Source organism: Oncorhynchus mykiss, chromosome 1, assembly GCF_057628025.1.
Source record: "Oncorhynchus mykiss isolate SJ-2025 chromosome 1, ASM5762802v1, whole genome shotgun sequence".
NCBI lineage: Eukaryota > Metazoa > Chordata > Actinopteri > Salmoniformes > Salmonidae > Oncorhynchus > Oncorhynchus mykiss.
This window is the reverse complement of record NC_143022.1, coordinates 52,682,307-52,702,577: the sequence shown is the minus strand read 5'-3', so window position 1 is coordinate 52,702,577 and position 20,271 is coordinate 52,682,307. Positions and strand designations below refer to the sequence as shown.

General features: G+C 44.2%; 1 protein-coding gene and 1 long non-coding RNA gene across 3 annotated transcripts in view; one reads left to right on the top strand and one right to left on the bottom strand.

Moving 5' to 3' along the window:
• LOC110524488 (alpha-1,3-mannosyl-glycoprotein 4-beta-N-acetylglucosaminyltransferase C) overlaps positions 1-18,212 on the top strand; it is a 34,998-nt gene extending 16,786 nt beyond the window's left edge. Inside the window, exons 2-5 of one of the 2 annotated variants that reach the window (XM_090233541.1) lie at positions 15,845-16,041; positions 16,392-16,532; positions 16,623-16,758; positions 16,870-18,212. In XM_090233541.1, coding sequence (XP_090089667.1) covers positions 16,404-16,532; positions 16,623-16,758; positions 16,870-18,011 — 1,407 coding nt within the window. In that variant the 5' untranslated portion in view covers positions 15,845-16,041; positions 16,392-16,403 and the 3' untranslated portion in view covers positions 18,012-18,212. The remainder of the gene's footprint in view (positions 1-15,844; positions 16,042-16,391; positions 16,533-16,622; positions 16,759-16,869) is intronic. The other variant, XM_021604198.3, reaches the window with a different exon arrangement.
• The window catches only part of LOC149985559 (uncharacterized), a 67,335-nt gene that overhangs the window by 11,602 nt on the left and 35,462 nt on the right, over positions 1-20,271 (bottom strand). The window lies entirely within an intron of this gene.

Below are 20,271 nucleotides of genomic sequence, written 5' to 3'. Positions count from 1 at the left end.
CACACTGCAACTGCCTCTGCCACGCAATGCTGCAAGGTAAACGCAAGAGTTCCATTGGAAATTAATGTATTTCTGGTGTATCAAAACACAATAACATTTGTAGGTGTGATCGAGGGGTAATATTATTACCCAATTTGGAAAAGTAACGAGTTAATTTACTCTGTTACTCATAAGAGTGATCTGACTACTTAGCCTTAGCTTTTGTAATGTATTACCCGCAACACTGTACAGGATTCCGAATATTATTTATGAAGTTATTGTTTAAGAGCATTGAAGATGCTTCTTCAGTCATCAGAACACATTTTGTTTCCATCTATGCTTTTGGGGCCCGATTCAGACATAGGAAATGTATGCCTTTCTTATGGGTGCTTTCAGAACATTTATCTAAAGCCATCCCTTTAAATACTGTGTAGCTTAATTAGAATTTTCCCAACAGACTCAATATAATATATAGAGAGAACAGGTTCCGAATATTAGGGATCAATGAAAGAAAACCATCTAAATATTTGTATATTCATTTTTGTTTCAGTACCAATTGGTAGATTGGTAAAAATACTCTCATCTTGTAAAAATACTCTCATCTTGTAGATCATTTAGGGTTAGCAAAGTAGTTATGAATCATAAAGAAACAGGTTTGGAGAGCCTTACACACAAAATATATTGCTGAATTTAAAAAAATTTGGTTTGATTCATTCTAAAAGTTGCCATATTCAATTGTTCAAACCATTAACTTCTTACGGCTGAAATCCCGTTAACGGGATCGATTTGACAACAGCCAGTGAAAGTGCAGGGCGCCAAATTCAAACAACAGAAATCTCATAATTAAAATTCCTCAAACATACAAGTATTATACACCATTTTAAAGATAAATTGTTGTTAATCCCACCACAGTGTCCGATTTCAAAAAGGCTTTACGGTGAAAGCATACCATGCGATTATGTTAGGTCAGCACCTAGTCACAGAAAAACACAGCCATTTTTTCCAGCCAAAGAGAGGAGTCACAAAAAGCAGAAAAATAGATAAAATTAATTACCAACCTTTGATGATCTTCATCAGATGACACTCATAGGACTTCATGTTACACAATACATGTATGTTTTGTTCGATAAAGTTCATATTCATATCTAAACATCTCAGTTTACATTGGCGCGTTATGTTCAGTAATGTGTTGCTTTCAAAACTTCCGGTGATTTTGCAGAGAGCCACAACAATTTACAGAAATACTCATCATAAATGTTGATGAAAATACAAGTGTTATACATGGAATTAAAGATAGACTTCTCCTTAATTCAACCGCTGTGTCAGATTTCAAAAAAGCTTTACAGAAAAAGCACACCATGCAATAATCTGAGTACAGCGCTCAGGCACCAAAACAAGCCATACCCGCCATGTTGTGGAGTCAAAAGAAGTCAGAAATAGTATTATAAATATTCACTTACCTTTGATGATCTTCATCGGAATGCACTCCCAGGAATCCCAGTTCCACAATAAATGTTTGTTTTGTTCAATCAAGTCCATCATTTATGTCCAAATACCTCCTTTTTGTTTGCGCGTTTAGTTCACAAATCCAAATTCACAAGGCGCAGGCACTTAGTCCAGACGAAAAGTCAAAAAAGTTATATTACAGTTCGTAGAAACATGTCAAACGATGTATAGAATCAATCTTTAGGATGTTTTTAAAATTAAATCTTTAATAATGTTTCAACCGGACAATTCCTTTGTCTTTAGAAATGAAAAGGAATGCAACTCGCTCTCACGGCCACGCGCATGATTTAGCTCATGGCATTCTGCCAGACCTCTTAGTCAAACAGCTCTTATTCACTCCCCCTTCACAGTAGAAGCCTGAAACAAGGTTCTAACGACTGTTGACATCTAGTGGAAGCCTTAGGAAGTGCAATCGGACCAAATTTACACAGTATCTTGAATAGGCAAAGACTTGAAAGCCTACCAACCTCAGATTTCCCACTTCCTGGTTGGATTTTATCTCAGGTTTTTGCCTGCCATATGAGTTCTGTTATACTCACAGACATCATTCAAACAGTTTTAGAAACTTCAGAGTGTTTTCTATCCAAATCTACTAATAATATGCATATCTTAGCTTCTGGGCCTGAGTAGCAGGAAGTTTACTCCTGGCACATTATTACTCATACTGCCCCCCCCGCCATAAGAAGTTTTAAATATTGGAAGGTGAGAAAAGTTTACAGTAGGGTTTGAAAAATAGTCCTTTAAATCTACCCTACTAATCATAGAACTGTGATGACAACGGCCCAGTCGCCATAAACCGTGCCACAGGCTCCAGGTTTAAACAGCTATGTCTGGTCTGAGTTCCATAATGATTCAAATAGGCTACATGTCCCAAATTATTGCTCAATGTTAGCCTAATATGGTCTACTATTGCTAGCAACCCTCAGGAGCAACTACAAGGATGTGACAGAGGAAAGGAAGGTAAACGGAGTGTAATGGAATGATGCAAAATGTAGGCTACGAATTGGAGAAAACTCACTAAAGTGACAGTTATAAATGTATGTGTTACGGTGCGTGAATGAGGACCCAAAAGCGAATTAACTTAGACAGAGCTTCTTTAATTACCAAACATAGGTAGGCTCAGACGGACCGGCAGATTCCGACAGGACAAGACAAGGTTACAGCAAACATGACGACAGTCTGGTTCAGGCATGAAACACAACAAACAAGAATCCGACAAGGACAGGAACAAAAACAGAGAGAGATATAGGGACCTAATCAGAGGGAAAAAGGGAACAGGTGGGAAACGGGGTGAATGGGTAGTTAGGAGGAGACAAGGCACAGCTGGGGGAAAGAGGAGGAGAAAAGGTAACCTAACAACGACCAGCAGAGGGAGACAGGGTGAAGGGAAAGGACAGAGACAAGACACAACATGACAGTACATGACAGTACCCCCCCACTCACCGAGCGCCTCCTGGCGCACTCGAGGAGGAAACCTGGCGGCAACGGAGGAAATCCTCGATCAGCGCACGGTCCAGCACGTCCCGAGAGGGAACCCAACTCCTCTCCTCAGGACCGTACCCCTCCCAATCTACGAGGTACTGGTGACCACGGCCCCGAGGACGCATGTCCAAAATTCTACGGACCCTGTAGATGGGTGCGCCCTCGACAAGGATGGGGGGGGGGGGGGAAGACGAGCGGGGGCGCGAAGGACGGGCTTGATGCAGGAGACATGGAAGACCGGGTGGACGCGACGAAGGTATCGCGGAAGAAGAAGTCGAACTGCGACAGGATTAATGACCCGAGAAATACGGAACGGACCAATGAACCGCGGGGTCAACTTGCGAGAAGCCGTCTTAAGGGGAAGGTTCTGAGTGGAGAGCCAAACTCTCTGACCGCGACAATATCTAGGACTCTTAGTTCTACGCTTATTAGCAGCCCTCACAGTCTGCGTCCTATAACGGCAAAGTGCAGACCTGACCCTCTTCCAGGTGCGCTCGCAACGTTGGACAAAAGCCTGAGCGGAGGGGACGCTGGACTCGGCGAACTGAGATGAGAACAGCGGAGGCTGGTACCCGAGGCTACTCTGAAAAGGAGATAGCCCGGTCGCAGACGAAGGAAGCGAGTTGTGGGCGTATTCTGCCCAGGGGAGCTGTTCTGACCAAGACGCAGGGTTACGAAAAGAAAGACTGCGTAAGATGCGACCAATAGTCTGATTGGCCCGTTCTGCTTGACCGTTAGACTGGGGGTGAAAGCCGGAAGAGAGACTGACGGAAGCCCCAATCAAACGGCAAAACTCCCTCCAAAATTGAGACGTGAATTGCGGACCTCTGTCCGAAACGACGTCTGACGGAAGGCCATGAATTCTGAAAACATTCTCGATGATGATTTGTGCCGTCTCTTTAGCAGAAGGAAGCTTAGCAAGGGGAATGAAATGAGCCGCCTTAGAGAACCTATCGACAACCGTAAGAATAACAGTCTTCCCCGCTGACGAAGGCAGTCCGGTGACAAAATCTAAGGCGATGTGAGACCACGGTCGAGAGGGAATAGGAAGCGGCCTGAGACGGCCGGCAGGAGGAGAGTTACCGGACTTAGTCTGCGCGCAGACCGAACAAGCAGCCACGAAACGACGCGTGTCATGCTCCCGGGTGGGCCACCAAAAACGCTGGCGAATGGAAGCAAGCGTACCCCGAACGCCAGGGTGGCCGGCTAACTTGGCAGAGTGAGCCCACTGAAGAACGGCCAGACGAGTAGGAACGGGAACGAAAAGAAGGTTCCTAGGACAAGCGCGCGGCGACGGAGTGTGAGTGAGCGCTTGTTTTACCTGCCTCTCAATTCCCCAGACAGTCAACCCGACAACACGCCCCTCAGGGAGAATCCCCTCGGGGTCAGTGGAGGCTACTGAAGAACTGAAGAGACGAGACAAAGCATCAGGCTTGGTGTTCTTAGAGCCCGGACGAAAAGAAATCACGAACTCGAAACGAGCGAAAAACAGCGCCCAACGCGCCTGACGCGCATTAAGTCGTTTGGCAGAACGGATGTACTCAAGGTTCCTATGGTCAGTCCAAACGACAAAAGGAACGGTCGCCCCCTCCAACCACTGTCGCCATTCGCCTAGGGCTAACCGGATGGCGAGCAGTTCGCGGTTACCCACATCATAGTTACGTTCCGACGGCGACAGGCGATGAGAAAAATACGCGCATGGGTGGACCTTGTCGTCAGAGAGGGAGCGCTGAGAAAGAATGGCTCCCACGCCCACCTCTGACGCGTCAACCTCGACAACGAACTGTCTAGAGACGTCAGGTGTAACAAGGATAGGAGCGGATGTAAAACGATTCTTGAGGAGATCAAAAGCTCCCTGGGCGGAAACGGACCACTTAAAGCACGTCTTGACAGAAGTAAGGGCTGTGAGAGGAGCTGCCACCTGACCGAAATTACGGATGAAACGACGATAGAAGTTCGCGAAGCCGAGAAAGCGCTGCAGCTCGACGCGTGACTTAGGGACGGGCCAATCAATGACAGCTTGGACCTTAGCGGGATCCATCTTAATGCCTTCAGCGGAAATAACAGAACCGAGAAATGTGACGGAGGAGGCATGAAAAGTGCACTTCTCAGCCTTCACAAAAAGACAATTCTCTAAAAGGCGCTGGAGGACACGTCGAACGTGCTGAACATGAATCTGGAGTGACGGTGAAAAAATCAGGATATCGTCAAGGTAAACGAAAACAAAGATGTTCAGCATGTCTCTCAGGACATCATTGACTAATGCCTGAAAGACAGCTGGAGCGTTAGCGAGGCCGAAAGGAAGAACCCGGTATTCAAAGTGCCCTAACGGAGTGTTAAACGCCGTCTTCCACTCGTCCCCCTCCCTGATGCGCACGAGATGGTAAGCGTTACGAAGGTCCAACTTAGTGAAAAACCTGGCTCCCTGCAGGATCTCGAAGGCTGAAGACATAAGAGGAAGCGGATAACGATTCTTCACTGTTATGTCATTCAGCCCTCGATAATCTATGCAGGGGCGCAGAGACCCGTCCTTCTTCTTGACAAAAAAAAACCCCGCTCCGGCGGGAGAGGAGGAGGGGACTATGGTACCGGCGTCAAGAGCTACAGACAAATAATCTTCGAGAGCCTTACGTTCCGGAGCCGACAGAGAGTATAGTCTACCCCGGGGGGGGGTGGTTCCCGGAAGGAGATCAATACTACAATCATACGACCGGTGTGGAGGAAGAGAGGTGGCCCTGGACCGACTGAACACCGTGCGCAGATCGTGATATTCCTCCGGCACCCCTGTCAAATCACCAGGCTCCTCCTGTGAAGAAGAGACAGAGGAAACAGGAGGGATAGCAGACATTAAACATTTCACATGACAAGAGACGTTCCATGAGAGGATAGAATTACTAGACCAATTAATGGAAGGATTATGACAAACTAGCCAGGGATGGCCCAAAACAACAGGTGTAAAAGGTGAACGAAAAATTAAAAAAGAAATGGTTTCACTATGATTACCAGAAACAGTGAGGGTTAAAGGTAGCGTCTCACGCTGAATCCTGGGGAGAGGACTACCATCCAGGGCGAACAAGGCCGTGGGCTCCTTTAACTGTCTGAGAGGAATGTCATGTTCCCGAGCCCAGGTCTCGTCCATAAAACAGCCCTCCGCCCCAGAGTCTATTAAGGCACTGCAGGAAGCTGACGAACCGGTCCAGCGTAGATGGACCGACAAGGTAGTGCAGGATCTTGAAGGAGAGACAGGAGTAGTAGCGCTCACCAGTAGCCCTCCGCTTACTGACGAGCTCTGGCCTTTTACTGGACATGAAGTGACAAAATGACCAGCGGAACCGCAATAGAGACAGAGGCGGTTGGTGATTCTCCGTTCCCTCTCCTTAGTCGAGATGCGGATACCTCCCAGCTGCATGGGCTCAGCACCCGAGCCGGCAGAGGAAGATGGTAGTGATGCGGAGAGGGGGGCGACGGAGAGCGCGAGCTCCTTTCCACGAGCTCGGTGACGAAGATCAACCCGTCGCTCAATGCGAATAGCGAGTTCAATCAAGGAATCCACGCTGGAAGGAACCTCCCGGGAGAGAATCTCATCCTTTACCTCTGCGCGGAGACCCTCCAGAAGACGAGCGAGCAAGGCCGGCTCGTTCCAGCCACTGGAGACAGCAAGAGTGCGAAACTCAATAGAGTAGTCTGTTATGGATCGATTGCCTTGACATAGGGAAGACAGGGCCCTGGAAGCCTCCTCCCCAAAAACAGATCGATCAAAAACCCGTATCATCTCCTCCTTAAAGTCCTGATACTGGTTAGTACACTCAGCCCTTGCCTCCCAGATTGCCGTGCCCCACTCACGAGCCCGTCCAATAAGGAGAGATATGACGTAGGCGACACGAGCAGTGCTCCTGGAGTAAGTGTTGGGCTGGAGAGAAAACACAATATCACACTGGGTGAGGAACGAGCGGCATTCAGTGGGCTCCCCAGAGTAACACGGCGGGTTATTGATTCTGGGCTCCGGAGATTCGAAAGCCCTGGAAGTGGCCGGTGGATCGAGGCGGAGATGGTGAACCTGTTCTGTGAGGTTGGAGACTTGGGTGGCCAGGGTCTCAACGGCATGTCGAGCAGCAGACACTTCCTGCTCGTGTCTGCCTAGCATCGCTCCCTGGATCCCGACGGCTGAGTGGAGAGGATCCGAAGTCGCTGGGTCCATTCTTGGTCGGATTCTTCTGTTACGGTGCGTGAATGAGGACCCAAAAGCGAATTAACTTAGACAGAGCTTCTTTAATTACCAAACATAGGTAGGCTCAGACGGACCGGCAGATTCCGACAGGACAAGACAAGGTTACAGCAAACATGACGACAGTCTGGTTCAGGCATGAAACACAACAAACAAGAATCCGACAAGGACAGGAACAAAAACAGAGAGAGATATAGGGACCTAATCAGAGGGAAAAAGGGAACAGGTGGGAAACGGGGTGAATGGGTAGTTAGGAGGAGACAAGGCACAGCTGGGGGAAAGAGGAGGAGAAAAGGTAACCTAACAACGACCAGCAGAGGGAGACAGGGTGAAGGGAAAGGACAGAGACAAGACACAACATGACAGTACATGACAGTATGTGGGAATTACTGACGGTGGCTACCGATAGTGGCTAATATTTAACATGATCCAAATGTTAAAAAAAGGGGAAAAAAGAAGAAAAGCCTGGGCATACACGTAATTAAAACATTCTAGAACGCATAAATCATCTCGGTAGGTCCGGCACTACAGAAGCCTGTAGCTTTGGTCTCCAAATTCCATCAATGCAAATTATGAGGAAATACCATAACAATTCTGAACGGCACAGCTATTTATACTTAAAAAAATATGTTTTTCATTTTATTCAAATTAAAAACCAATCAAAAACCAAGCATAGCCTCCACATCCCTCAATAAGGGCTGTTTTTTTTGTCCTGCCAAATGCAGAATATCAATGAAAGGTTTGACCCGTGAGACTGCTTTGCAATAAATATTAATCACCAAAGCTTTATTCAAAAATCAAGTTAGGAAGCAGCATTAGATCTTTGTCCAGCTCCTGTGAAAAGTTTGGATGTGCATAAAACCTCCATATTTTACCATAATATTATATGCCCACTGGGAGCAATTATGGTGCCTGTAACTATATTTAGACATAACCTATTTGAAACAAGTTGTTGTTTAGTTTTGATTGGAATTTGAATATAATTATTCACTCTTTTTAAGCCTTGTCAATAGTGAATTAAATCTTGCTTATTGACATAATGCAATTTACAGTAGGTCTAGCCCCTATATCAATGTGAATTCCATGTTTAACAATATATTTCCATATTGAAGCCATGCAATTAGACTTCTTACAATGTGGACTGCAAACATGTTCAACATATTTAGCAAAGATTGGATAGGCCTACATACATTTTACTTAGTTTATTTTGGGCTATTTAATTTAACAAACTACGATATAATGGACTAAAATTCAATATATGCCATTACCGCCGTTGCTAAGATTTACCCTTTCGTTAGGTTTGCTACAATAGAGCCCAAGATGTAGATGTCACACCCCATAAGCATAACACAAGCTCCCAGGTTTACCTCAAGTCAGAATACACAACCGAGCTTCTACACTTTTTTAGGAAGCCGTGTGGCTTTTGAAGAATTAATAAGCCTGTCTGATTTGAATGTGTCAAGCGTTGCAGGCAGTCTCTAGAAGCCCCAGTTACACATTATCTTGACAGTGCCTTTGATGATCACTGCTAACATAGGCAAGAGGGAGCGAAGCATCCGACAATGCAGAGAGAGTCAGTGGAGACCAACTCTACTGATCCTGACTGAGCTTTATTGTCTGGCCTCTCTCCAGCATCGCACCTTTGGCTTAGCTGGAATTATGTACGACTGACTCATAGCATTCATGCACACATTCTCTGGAGTCATTACCGACTGAGATATGTGGGAGGAAATGCTACACGGGCTGTAACTCCTACGTGCCAGCTTTAGTGAATCACAGACAGTTCAGATGTGATTTCTAAATGGGAAAAGAAAACAGGTTCTAGACAGTCTACATGTTGTTACTTCCGGGGGAATGGACCCCCATCCCCGGTCCATTTTCTGTGGTCTGGCCTCAGGTGTGCCAGAACTGAACCTTCAGTGATGCTTTTATTCATCCGAGTGCTGTTGTTTTAAACAGGGTGAAACTGTGCGTGAATCTTTGAGAAGATTTATACAGTATTTAATCACGTAACCTGTTGACGAATGCAAAAGAGCTGAAATTGCAGAGCAGTGTGCAAGTTATCGAACGGAAGAACACAATTAGAATGGATTTGGTGAGAACAGGGAAGAGACCTTCCAACCGCCTGCAGTGAATTTGTAATCCAGCAGTCTTTGAGGAAATGACGGTGGCAGAACCGGCCTCTCATTACTCTGCCAGACAGACAGGCCTGCAGAGGAGCAGATTGGAAACTAGACAGACATCAGGCTGCATTAAGGTCCTGCCCCTCCTCAATGCCCCCAACAGACAGTTGGGTTGAAGAGAGAGGGATTCTTGTTTAGTGAGAATTTCGTCTGGGTATGTGACACCAACCATAATGACTTGGGTTAGTTGAGTCCGGCTGTTCAGTGGCATTTTAGTTCGTTGTTGGCGGTGTCATTGTGGCAAAGTTTAAGCTTGCCTCATCATTCACTGCAGAACTTCCTGCATGTAGTCCTTGTGGAATGAACAGTGATTGGATTTCCACACTTATTTCCACCCAAGCTGTGTTTGTGACATTGTTAGTTATGTGGATATAGGACAAGTACCAGGGGGAATAACACACCTTCATCAGTGTTCGTCTTTGATGACAGAGTGTCACCGATAACTGCTGCTGGATCATGTAAGCTGCCTGACGTACTCTGCTCCTGATCCTGAACCCAACTCAGACACTTCTGCTATTACATTCCTTCACGTCCCTCAGCCTGTCATTCTGACTGTTCCTAGGTTTCCTGGAAAGATTACATTTTCACTCCTCATGTCAGTTGAGCCACTAAGTGTCACGTTGGTTTAGATTACAACGCTGCCCTGCAGCCTCTAACTACAGCTCCATTAGAGGGTTGGTGTCTGGTGTCACGAAGCCCCCTGTGTCATTAATCAACACTGTCTGTTGCGAACAGTTGTTAATACAACTGTGTTAATCAGTCATTATAATTGTTTTCCTTTGCCTTACTGAGATCAGACCTGCAGGACCCTCTGATGTTACCACACGGTTACACCGGCGGTCACTATGGAGACCAACATCTAATCGAGGCCTGTATATTGCATCTTTCAATCTTCTCCTATTATCTCCTGAAAGACTCCTGAAAGACTGTAGTGTTTTGTATTGGTGCTCTTTGGGTTGTAAACACAATTTGGCTACTGGATTGTGTAAGGGAGGGAAGTGATGCTAGGCTTGTGAATACAGATTTGACATGGACAGGGCAAATTGCTCAACATGTCAGGGTTCACATCAATGTAAATCTGCTGGAGTTAGCAAAATACCATATTTGTCTGTAATAATCCGCAATACTATCCTACCTACTAACGTGCATTCCCGTTGTGTGTCTACAACCATTCTCTCACATGTAATATAAATTCGAAATCAAAATAACTGCTTCTTCTGACAGTCTGATATCATCACTATTCTCTTCTTGGCATTTGTGCAACAACACACCACATTGTCATGTCTCCAGAACGATCTATGGCAAGTGTGGTCCCTCAGGGCATTGTTGACTTGTCACAAAGGGCCATTCGTTCGTTGGAAATGTAACTCAGAATAGCTGGAAAGTTCCCAATACTGCCCTGGTGCGCCTGTCACAGTCGTCAAAAGAAGTGGACCGTGGTGAGCGTACATTTTCCTTCATTGTGGAATGACGCCAACAAAACAAGAAACAAGATAAGCAACCGTGAAGCTTACGAGGGCTAAGTGCCACTAACACAAGTCAACTTCCCACAATGACAGGTGGGAAAAAGGGCTGCCTAAGTATGATTCCCAATCAGAGACAATGATAGACAGCCGTCCCTGATTGAGAACCATACCCTTTCAAAACATAGAAATATAAATCATAGAAATAAAGAACATAGAATGCCCACCCAAATCACACATCAGCGCCGCTGATTTGAAAGTCATCACATGCTGGGTAAGTATCATCACATTCCACAGCCTGATGGCCCAGGGTCTCAAGCAACTGGAATAATAATGCAATAATAAGGGAATTTATTATATCTGCGCTGGGGACCAGACTGAACAGTGACCTCAGTCAAATACGTTGTGTGTAGTGTACTGCCCCCCTCCCACTGGTCCACTAGTTCTAGAACCAGCATCTAAATTACAGAATAATGTCAAGAAAAATGTCAAGTGTCAAGGGATCAGCCCTAGGAACTGACAGTTGATCTATTGTCAAATACCAACAGCTGCACTGGAAACATTCAGGTGGAATAACATTATCATAACATACATACAGTACCAGTCAAAAGTTTAGATACACCTACTCATTCAAGGGTTTTTCTTACATTTTTACCTTGATCACAGCTTTGCACACTCTTGGCATTATCTCAACCAGCTTCACTTGGAAGGCTTTTCCAACAGTCTTGAAGGAGTTCCCACATATGCTGAGCACTGGTTAGCTGCATGTCCTTCACTCTGTGGTCAAACTCATCCCAAACCATCTCAATTGGTCAGGTCATCTGATGCAACACTCCATTACTCTCCTTCTTGGTCAAATAGCCCTTACACAGCCTGGAGGTGTGTTGGGTCATTGTCCTGTTGAAAAACAAATGATAGTCCCACTATGCGCAAACCAGATGAGATGGTGTATCGCTGCAGAATGTTGTGGTAGCCATGCTGGTTAAGTGTGCCTACAATTCTAAATAAATCACAGACAGTGTTACCAGCAAAGCACCATCACACCTCCTCCTCCATGCTTCATGGTGGGAAACACACATGCGGAGATCATCTGTTCACCTACCCTGCGTCTAACAAAAAGACATAGCAGTTGGAACCATTTATTTGGGCTGCAATCTGAGGTGCAGTTAACTCTAATAAACTTATCCTCTGCACCCGAGGTAACTCTGGGTCTTCCTTTCCTGTGGCGGTCCTCATGAGAGCCAGTTTCATCATAGCGCTTGATGGTTTTTCCGGATTGACTGACCTTCATGTCTTAAAGTGATGATGGACTGTCATTTCTCTTTGATTATTTGAGCCGTTCTCGCCATAATTATGGACTTGGTCTTTTACCAAACAGGGCTATCTTCTGTATACCACCCTTACCTTGTCAGAACACAAATGATTGGCTCAAACGCATTAAGGAAAGAAATTCTACAAATTAACATTTAACAAGGCACACCTGTTAATTTAAATGCATTTCAGGTGACTACCTCATGAAGCTGGTTGAAAGAATGCCAAGAGTGTGCAAAGCTGTCAACAAAGCAAAGAGTGGCTACTTTGAAGAATCTCAAATATAAAATCTATTTTTATTTGATTAACACTTTTTTGGTTACTACATGTTTCAATATGTGTTATTTCATAGTTTTGATGTCTTCACTATTATTCTACAATGTAGAAAATAGTAAAAATAAAGCAAAATCCTGGAATGAATAGATGTGTCCAAACTTTTGACTGGTACTGTACATATTGGCCAGCCAATCTCAGCTTCATTTCCAGTTCCTCATACCAGTGTGCATTTCATCATCTTTGTTATCTCAATAGTCATTCCTATTATTATTCGTGACATATGGAAGCTTTCCCCGAGACACAATAACACAAAATTACATGTCCCCTAACACCCCTAACCCAGATCATCGATTTCTCCTTCCGCCAGCTGAGCTTTGACAGCCCACACAAACGAGAGTAGAGAAAGAGCAGGCCAGGCTCAGTGCCCATCATCACTCATCCTGAACACAAGGAAATAATCGCCCATGCATTTCCAATCTGAGACGGTAATAAAACAAAGTGACAAAATGGACGCTACCACAGTCACAGGCCAGCAGCACCGAGGACACTCAATGACACCGTAACCACTTTCAGCATCACTGCCATTAGAATGTGGTGAGATGAAAGGGGAGAGATGTGGACATTTTGATGAACCACAGCTAAGTGAATAAGTGACTTGTGGACAGCAGGATCCTATTTCATGATCATACAGTACGTTGAATACCACAGGCTATGGATAGTATATGTCATCGTCCTTCCAATAAAAGCCCTCTTATATCAAGGAGCTGAGTGGGTTGGTTGAAGAGAGGGGTTGTGTATTGGCTACTTGTCATTGTTACAGAGATAATGTAACTGTCACTTGTCATATCTTGTTTTTTTAAATGATGGATTTAGTGATCAAACTGGAGGTTCAACACAGCAGTGAAGCTCTTCTCTCCTTGGTTGGCATTGTCTTCAGTGTTTCAACCTCCATGTGCTGAAGACCGCATACATAGCGTTGGGCATGAATATTTGAAGAGAGCTTTGAGAACGTTAAACTCAACTCACAGGTCCCCATGCATCTTTAATGGGGTCTGCCCCTCTTGTCCAGAAGCAGGAAGGGGATAACTGCTGGGGTCCATTGTTGGAGAACTAGCAGCCTTCTTCCTTGACTAATATGTCGGAGAACTAGCAGCCTTCTTCCTTGATTAATATGTCGGACAACTAGCAGCCTTCTTCCTTGATTAATATGTCGGAGAACTAGCAGCCTTCTTCCTTGATTAATATGTCAGAGAACTAGCAGCCTTCTTCCTTGATTAATATGTTGGAGAACTAGCAGCCTTCTTCCTTGATTAATATGTTGGAGAACTAGCAGCCTTCTTCCTTGACTAATATGTCGGAGAACTAGCAGCCTTCTTCCTTGATTAATATGTCGGAGAACTAGCAGCCTTCTTCCTTGATTAATATGTCGGAGAACTAGCAGCCTTCTTCCTTGATTTATATGTCGGAGAACTAGCAGCCTTCTTCCTTGATTAATATGTCGGAGAACTAGCAGCCTTCTTCCTTGATTAATATGTCGGAGAACTAGCAGCCTTCTTCCTTGACTAATATGTCGGAGAACTAGCAGCCTTCTTCCTTGATTTATATGTCGGAGAACTAGCAGCCTTCTTCCTTGATTAATGTCGGAGAACTAGCAGCCTTCTTCCTTGATTAATGTCGGAGAACTAGCAGCCTTCTTCCTTGATTAATGTCGGAGAACTAGCAGCCTTCTTCCTTGATTAATGTCGGAGAACTAGCAGCCTTCTTCCTTGATTAATATGTCGGAGAACTAGCAGCCTTCTTCCTTGATTAATGTCGGAGAACTAGCAGCCTTCTTCCTTGATTAATAAGTAAACAGTCGGAAAACGTCCAGTCACAGCAGAATTGTTTTCTTCTGAAAGCAATGCTGTTTAAGTTGATGATAACCCAACTCCTTGACCTCAGCACTTAAGAGTTTTACACTTGTCTTGGCATCTTCGATAAAAGGTGAAATAAAAAAATAAAAAATAACTACCATAACCTACAGTAGCTGAAATATAGCCACTTATCTAACAACATCGATGATGTTTACAGAATACATTGATTCTTTGTTTCGAGCATATTGAATGCAATATTGTGTCTTAATCTTTTTATAGTCTCAGCTCTGTTGCCTGTATCCCATGTAATTTGTGTCACGCCCTGTCCTTAGAGAGCCTTTTTTATGTATCTTTTTGGTTTGGTCAGGGTGTGATTTGGGTGGGCATTCTATGTCCTTTATTTCTCTGATTTGTGTTTCTATGTGTTGGCCGGGTATGGTTCTCAATCAGGGACAGCTGTCTATCATTGTCTCTGATTGGGAACCATACTTAGGTAGCCCTTTTCCGCTCCTTTCAGTGTGGGAGACTATCACAGTGCAGGTGCATTTATACGGAGACTTGATTACGCACAGGTGGATTGTATTTATCATCATTAGTCATTTAGGTCAACATTGGATCATTCAGAGATCCTCACTGAACTTCTGGAGAGAGTTTGCTGCACTGAAAGTAAAGGGGCTGAATAATTTTGCACGCCCAATTTTTCAGTTTTTGATTTGTTAAAAAAGTTTGAAATATCCAATAAATGTCGTTCCACTTCATGATTGTGTCCCACTTGTTGTTGATTCTTCACAAAAAAATACAGTTTTATATCTTTATGTTTGAAGCCTGAAATGTGGCAAAAGGTCGCAAAGTTCAAGGGGGCCAAATACTTTCGCAAGGCACTGTATGTTGTCTGCATATCATCAAACAAATGAACAATATTGTTTACCAAATGGCTTTGTTGTACAACATACCCGCTTATTAAAATGGCGTCTCATTAGCCACATTGAGCTGCCGTTTCACATACGATTAAATTGCTTTTTATCATTCTGTGTTGCAAATGGATTCACTGCAACAGTGTACTTTTACAGGAAGCTTGGAAATGGTTAGGAAATGAGCCTAAGGTGGAGCTCGGCTGGTGTGCATGTGCACGGCTGAATTCTAAACACGAGCTTCTGCTCCGAGGCAAGAGAGGCCAGATAGTTGTCTGTAAGGAATGTATTCACCTCTTCAATATAATGGTTTTCATAGGCAGAGTACGATCAATTTCTTCCTGTCAGCATAAATTCATCTCAGAGAGCTGTTTATACATTACAGAATCTCTCTCTCTCTCTCTCTCTCTCTCTCTCTCTCTCTCTCTCTCTCTCTCTCTCTCTCTCTCTCTCTCTCTCTCTCTCTCTCTCTCTCTCTCTCTCTCTCTCTCTCTCTCTCTCTCTCTCTCTCTCTCTCTCTCTCTCTCTCTCTCTCTCTCTCTCTCTCTATATATATATATATATATATATATATATATATATATATATAGAAAATATATGTTCCTATTCAATAAGGGTTTTGATCCAGACTGTTATCTGGTATTTACTTTTTAAGGTCAGAGAGAAACATGAAAGGCTTTGCTGTTCCATCAGTGGTGAGAATAATGAAGACGGGAGGTTGTGTGATTGTGTGAGCGAGCCTCTCCCAGGCCTTTCTCAGAATTCAGCACTTTGACCCAGGTTAGCGCTCCACCAGAGGCTCACTGGGAAGGGCTGGAGATGGAGGGCCGTATTCTGCAACACACCGTATAAGTATGTGTATGGTTCAGTGCCCATCACACACAGCCATGCAGGTGCGCGCACACACACACACACACACACACACAGTATGCATACTTGTGCAGTTTATACATATACATATATATATATATATATAAACTGCACATATATACACACATTTCATATGCATATTGCTGACTTCAGACAAGCACATCAACAAACCCATGGCACAGGCAGTTCTGCACAATATGTGCACTCACACAGACAATGCACATTCGACAATACTGAATTGATATCAATATCGCCTACCTACACCGTAAGCAGAGAATGATAATGATGATAATAATTTGTTCAAACCTTTTTCTTTTCTGTCCTACCTGAAGTGTGTCTCCATCATGAGGCTGGTGTGGAAGTCCCTGGACAAGATGAGGTGTTTCCGTAAACGCTCCACCATCCCCTTCCTGGGGGTCCTGATCACATGTCTTCTGTTCTTCAACCTGTATATGGAGGATGGATACGTCTTGGTAGGTTATTATTGGCTGTCTCTGGATCTTCTTTCCTATGACATCATATTTGTATTTTACATTTGAGTAACAATATAGTAATTTTTTTAGGAGGCGGGTAAAAGACAGCTGATGCATCCTTCAAACTCTGAGAGATATGCTCACAACTTTAGAGACCTCACAAATTTCTCTGGAACCATAAACGTCACATACCGTTACCTCGCTGGGAATCCACTGCCCCGGAAAAGTAAATATACCTTTTATTTTAGATATGTAGAGATACACATATTATCCTGAACCTCAATGATTTGTTCAAAAATAATTTCATTTGGAATCATATCAATGTTTGTGTTTACAGAATTTCTAACCATTGGGTTGTCATCTGTGAAAAGAAAAAAAGGGAATTACCTCATGGAGACGATCAAATCCATTTTTGACCAGTCCAGTTATGAGGAACTGAAAGAGATTGTGGTGGTGGTTCACCTGGCGGACTTTGACCTGGCCTGGTGTGAAAAGCTGGTGCAGGACATCTCCAGGAAGTTTGCCCACCACATCATCGCTGGACATCTCCTGGTGATCCATGCCCCTGAAGAGTACTACCCATCACTGGATGGGCTGAAAAGGAACTATGACGACCCAGAGGACAGGGTACGCTTCCGCTCCAAGCAGAACGTGGACTACGCCTTCCTCCTCAACTTCTGCACCAACCTCTCAGATTTTTACATGATGCTGGAGGACGATGTGCTCTGCTCAAGGAACTTCCTGACATCCCTGAAGAAGGTGGTCACCTCCAGGGAAGGCTCCTACTGGGTGATGCTGGAATTCTCCAAGCTTGGCTACATAGGGAAGCTCTACCAATCAAGAGACCTGCCGCGCCTGGTCCACTTCCTGCTCATGTTCTACCAGGAGATGCCTTGCGACTGGCTCCTTATTCACTTCCGGGGCCTGTTGGCCCAGAAAAATGTGATCCGCTTCAAGCCCTCTCTGTTCCAGCACATGGGCTACTACTCCTCATATAAGGGGACAGAGAACAAGTTGAAGGATGATGACTTTGAAGAGGACTCTATTGATATCCCTGACAACCCTCCTGCCAGCCTGTACACAAACATTAATGTATTTGAAAACTATGACGCCACCAAGGCTTATAGCAGTGTGGACGAATACTTTTGGGGGAAACCCCCCTCTACCGGAGACTTCTTTGTCATTGTCTTTCACGAACCAAGCAATATTAGCAATATCAAAATCTTGACAGGAACGGACGATCGTCAGAATGATATCCTGCACCATGGAGCTCTGGAAGTAGGAGAGAAGCTGGTGGGGACAAAGAGAGGAAGGCAGTGTTCTTCCTACATCACGTTAGGGGAGTTTAAAAATGGCAACATTGACGTTCAAGACGTGGACCACAAGATTGCCTTTGACATCCAGTGTGTTCGTATTGTGGTGACTGCCAGTCAGAATGAATGGCTGATTATTAGGAAAATAAGTCTGTGGACGACATAGTTGGCACACAGAGGGCTCATACTATCTGGACTAAAGTGTTGTATTCATTTATATATATTGATTATATTGGATGCTTTATGGTTTATATTCCTTTATACTTTGCATACAGTAGCCTACATTTTTTTTATTTATCTGAAACAATTAGACTATTGGGTTGTCAGCATTGTATGTTTTTCATAAAATAAAATGCAGACAATTGTGTTTGGGTTTCTAAAAGGGTTTCTAAAAGAGAAGTTATCAAATATGTGTTTTTCACAGGTTTACAGAAAATACACTCATGTATTTCCTTAAATAGCAACAATTCTACAGAGACAAGTGTTAAAGGATGACTGTGATACTTTTCAAGTGGAGAACGTAACACTTGCTTTTTCCCATCTTCCGAGGAGCTGTCATAGAGTGCATTACACTCAAAGGAATGAGGTAGATATTTTTTTTCTCTACACATACAGTATTTACTTCAGTGAATTGGATGATGTTTGGTTCTCCTGGAATTACATTAAACTTTTTCTCTATGAATGATCTTCTCAGGAAAGGTGAGTTTAGACAAATAGTTCTACAGAATGTGCAACAACTTTGCGAAGTACTTGAACATTGGTCGAACAACTGCATAATTTCTGCAGCATTGGTTTCTGCTTACGCAGTGAGAGGAGAGGAGTGCCCCCTGCTGGATCTTCAAAATCACTTCCAGCAGTACAGTATCTGGTCAGAGAGGAGTAGACTGAACAAGATGCCCAACTCCCCCCTCACTTCCTTTCCGCCTGTACCATTTCCGCCTGAACCATGCTGATAGTTGTTCATGTTGGTTGTTGACCAGCAGGCATGCCACAGTGAACAGTTGATTCATGGTATCTGAGAGGTACAGGGGGAGCACTGTCTCAAACAAGCTTGTGGTCTTTGACTCTCCGCATGGTCCACTCTACCATTCCCCTCAGCTTTGCAATGATCCATGTCTCACCCTCCATCACCTTTGCACCCTGCTGGCATCTAGGTGCCCTTTTACCAGGAAGTTGGCCAGTGGACGTTGCAATGGCTGTGTCTGAGGTGAGTAAGGGAACTATTCCACACTGCTGGAATATCTCCTTGTCACTTTACAGATCCAGGATAAAGTACAGATACAAAATGACCGCGTCATGAGGTGCCATCCCCACCGTCCCATTGAAGGTGGAGGAAGACTCTTCACTTTACCGCTAATTAAAATACATGTAAAATATATATATATACAGTGCCTTGCGAAAGTATTCGGCCCCTTGAACTTTGCGACCTTTTGCCACATTTCAGGCTTCAAACATAAAGATATAAAACTGTATTTTTTTGTGAAGAATCAACAACAAGTGGGACACAATCATGAAGTGGAACGACATTTATTGGATATTTCAAACTTTTTTAACAAATAAAAAACTGAAAAATTGGGAGTGCAAAATTATTCAGCCCCCTTAAGTTAATACTTTGTAGCGCCACCTTTTGCTGCGATTACAGCTGTAAGTCGCTTGGGGTATGTCTCTATCAGTTTTGCACATCGAGAGACTGACATTTTTTCCCATTCCTCCTTGCAAAACAGCTCGAGCTCAGTGAGGTTGGATGGAGAGCATTTGTGAACAGCAGTTTTCAGTTCTTTCCACAGATTCTCGATTGGATTCAGGTCTGGACTTTGACTTGGCCATTCTAACACCTGGATATGTTTATTTTTGAACCATTCCATTGTAGATTTTGCTTTATGTTTTGGATCATTGTCTTGTTGGAAGACAAATCTCCGTCCCAGTCTCAGGTCTTTTGCAGACTCCATCAGGTTTTCTTCCAGAATGGTCCTGTATTTGGCTCCATCCATCTTCCCATCAATTTTAACCATCTTCCCTGTCCCTGCTGAAGAAAAGCAGGCCCAAACCATGATGCTGCCACCACCATGTTTGACAGTGGGGATGGTGTGTTCAGGGTGATGAGCTGTGTTGCTTTTACGCCAAACATAACGTTTTGCATTGTTGCCAAAAAGTTCAATTTTGGTTTCATCTGACCAGAGCACCTTCTTCCACATGTTTGGTGTGTCTCCCAGGTGGCTTGTGGCAAACTTTAAACAACACTTTTTATGGATATCTTTAAGAAATGGCTTTCTTCTTGCCACTCTTCCATAAAGGCCAGATTTGTGCAATATACGACTGATTGTTGTCCTATGGACAGTCTCCCACCTCAGCTGTAGATCTCTGCAGTTCATCCAGAGTGATCAGGGGCCTCTTGGCTGCATCTCTGATCAGTCTTCTCCTTGTAT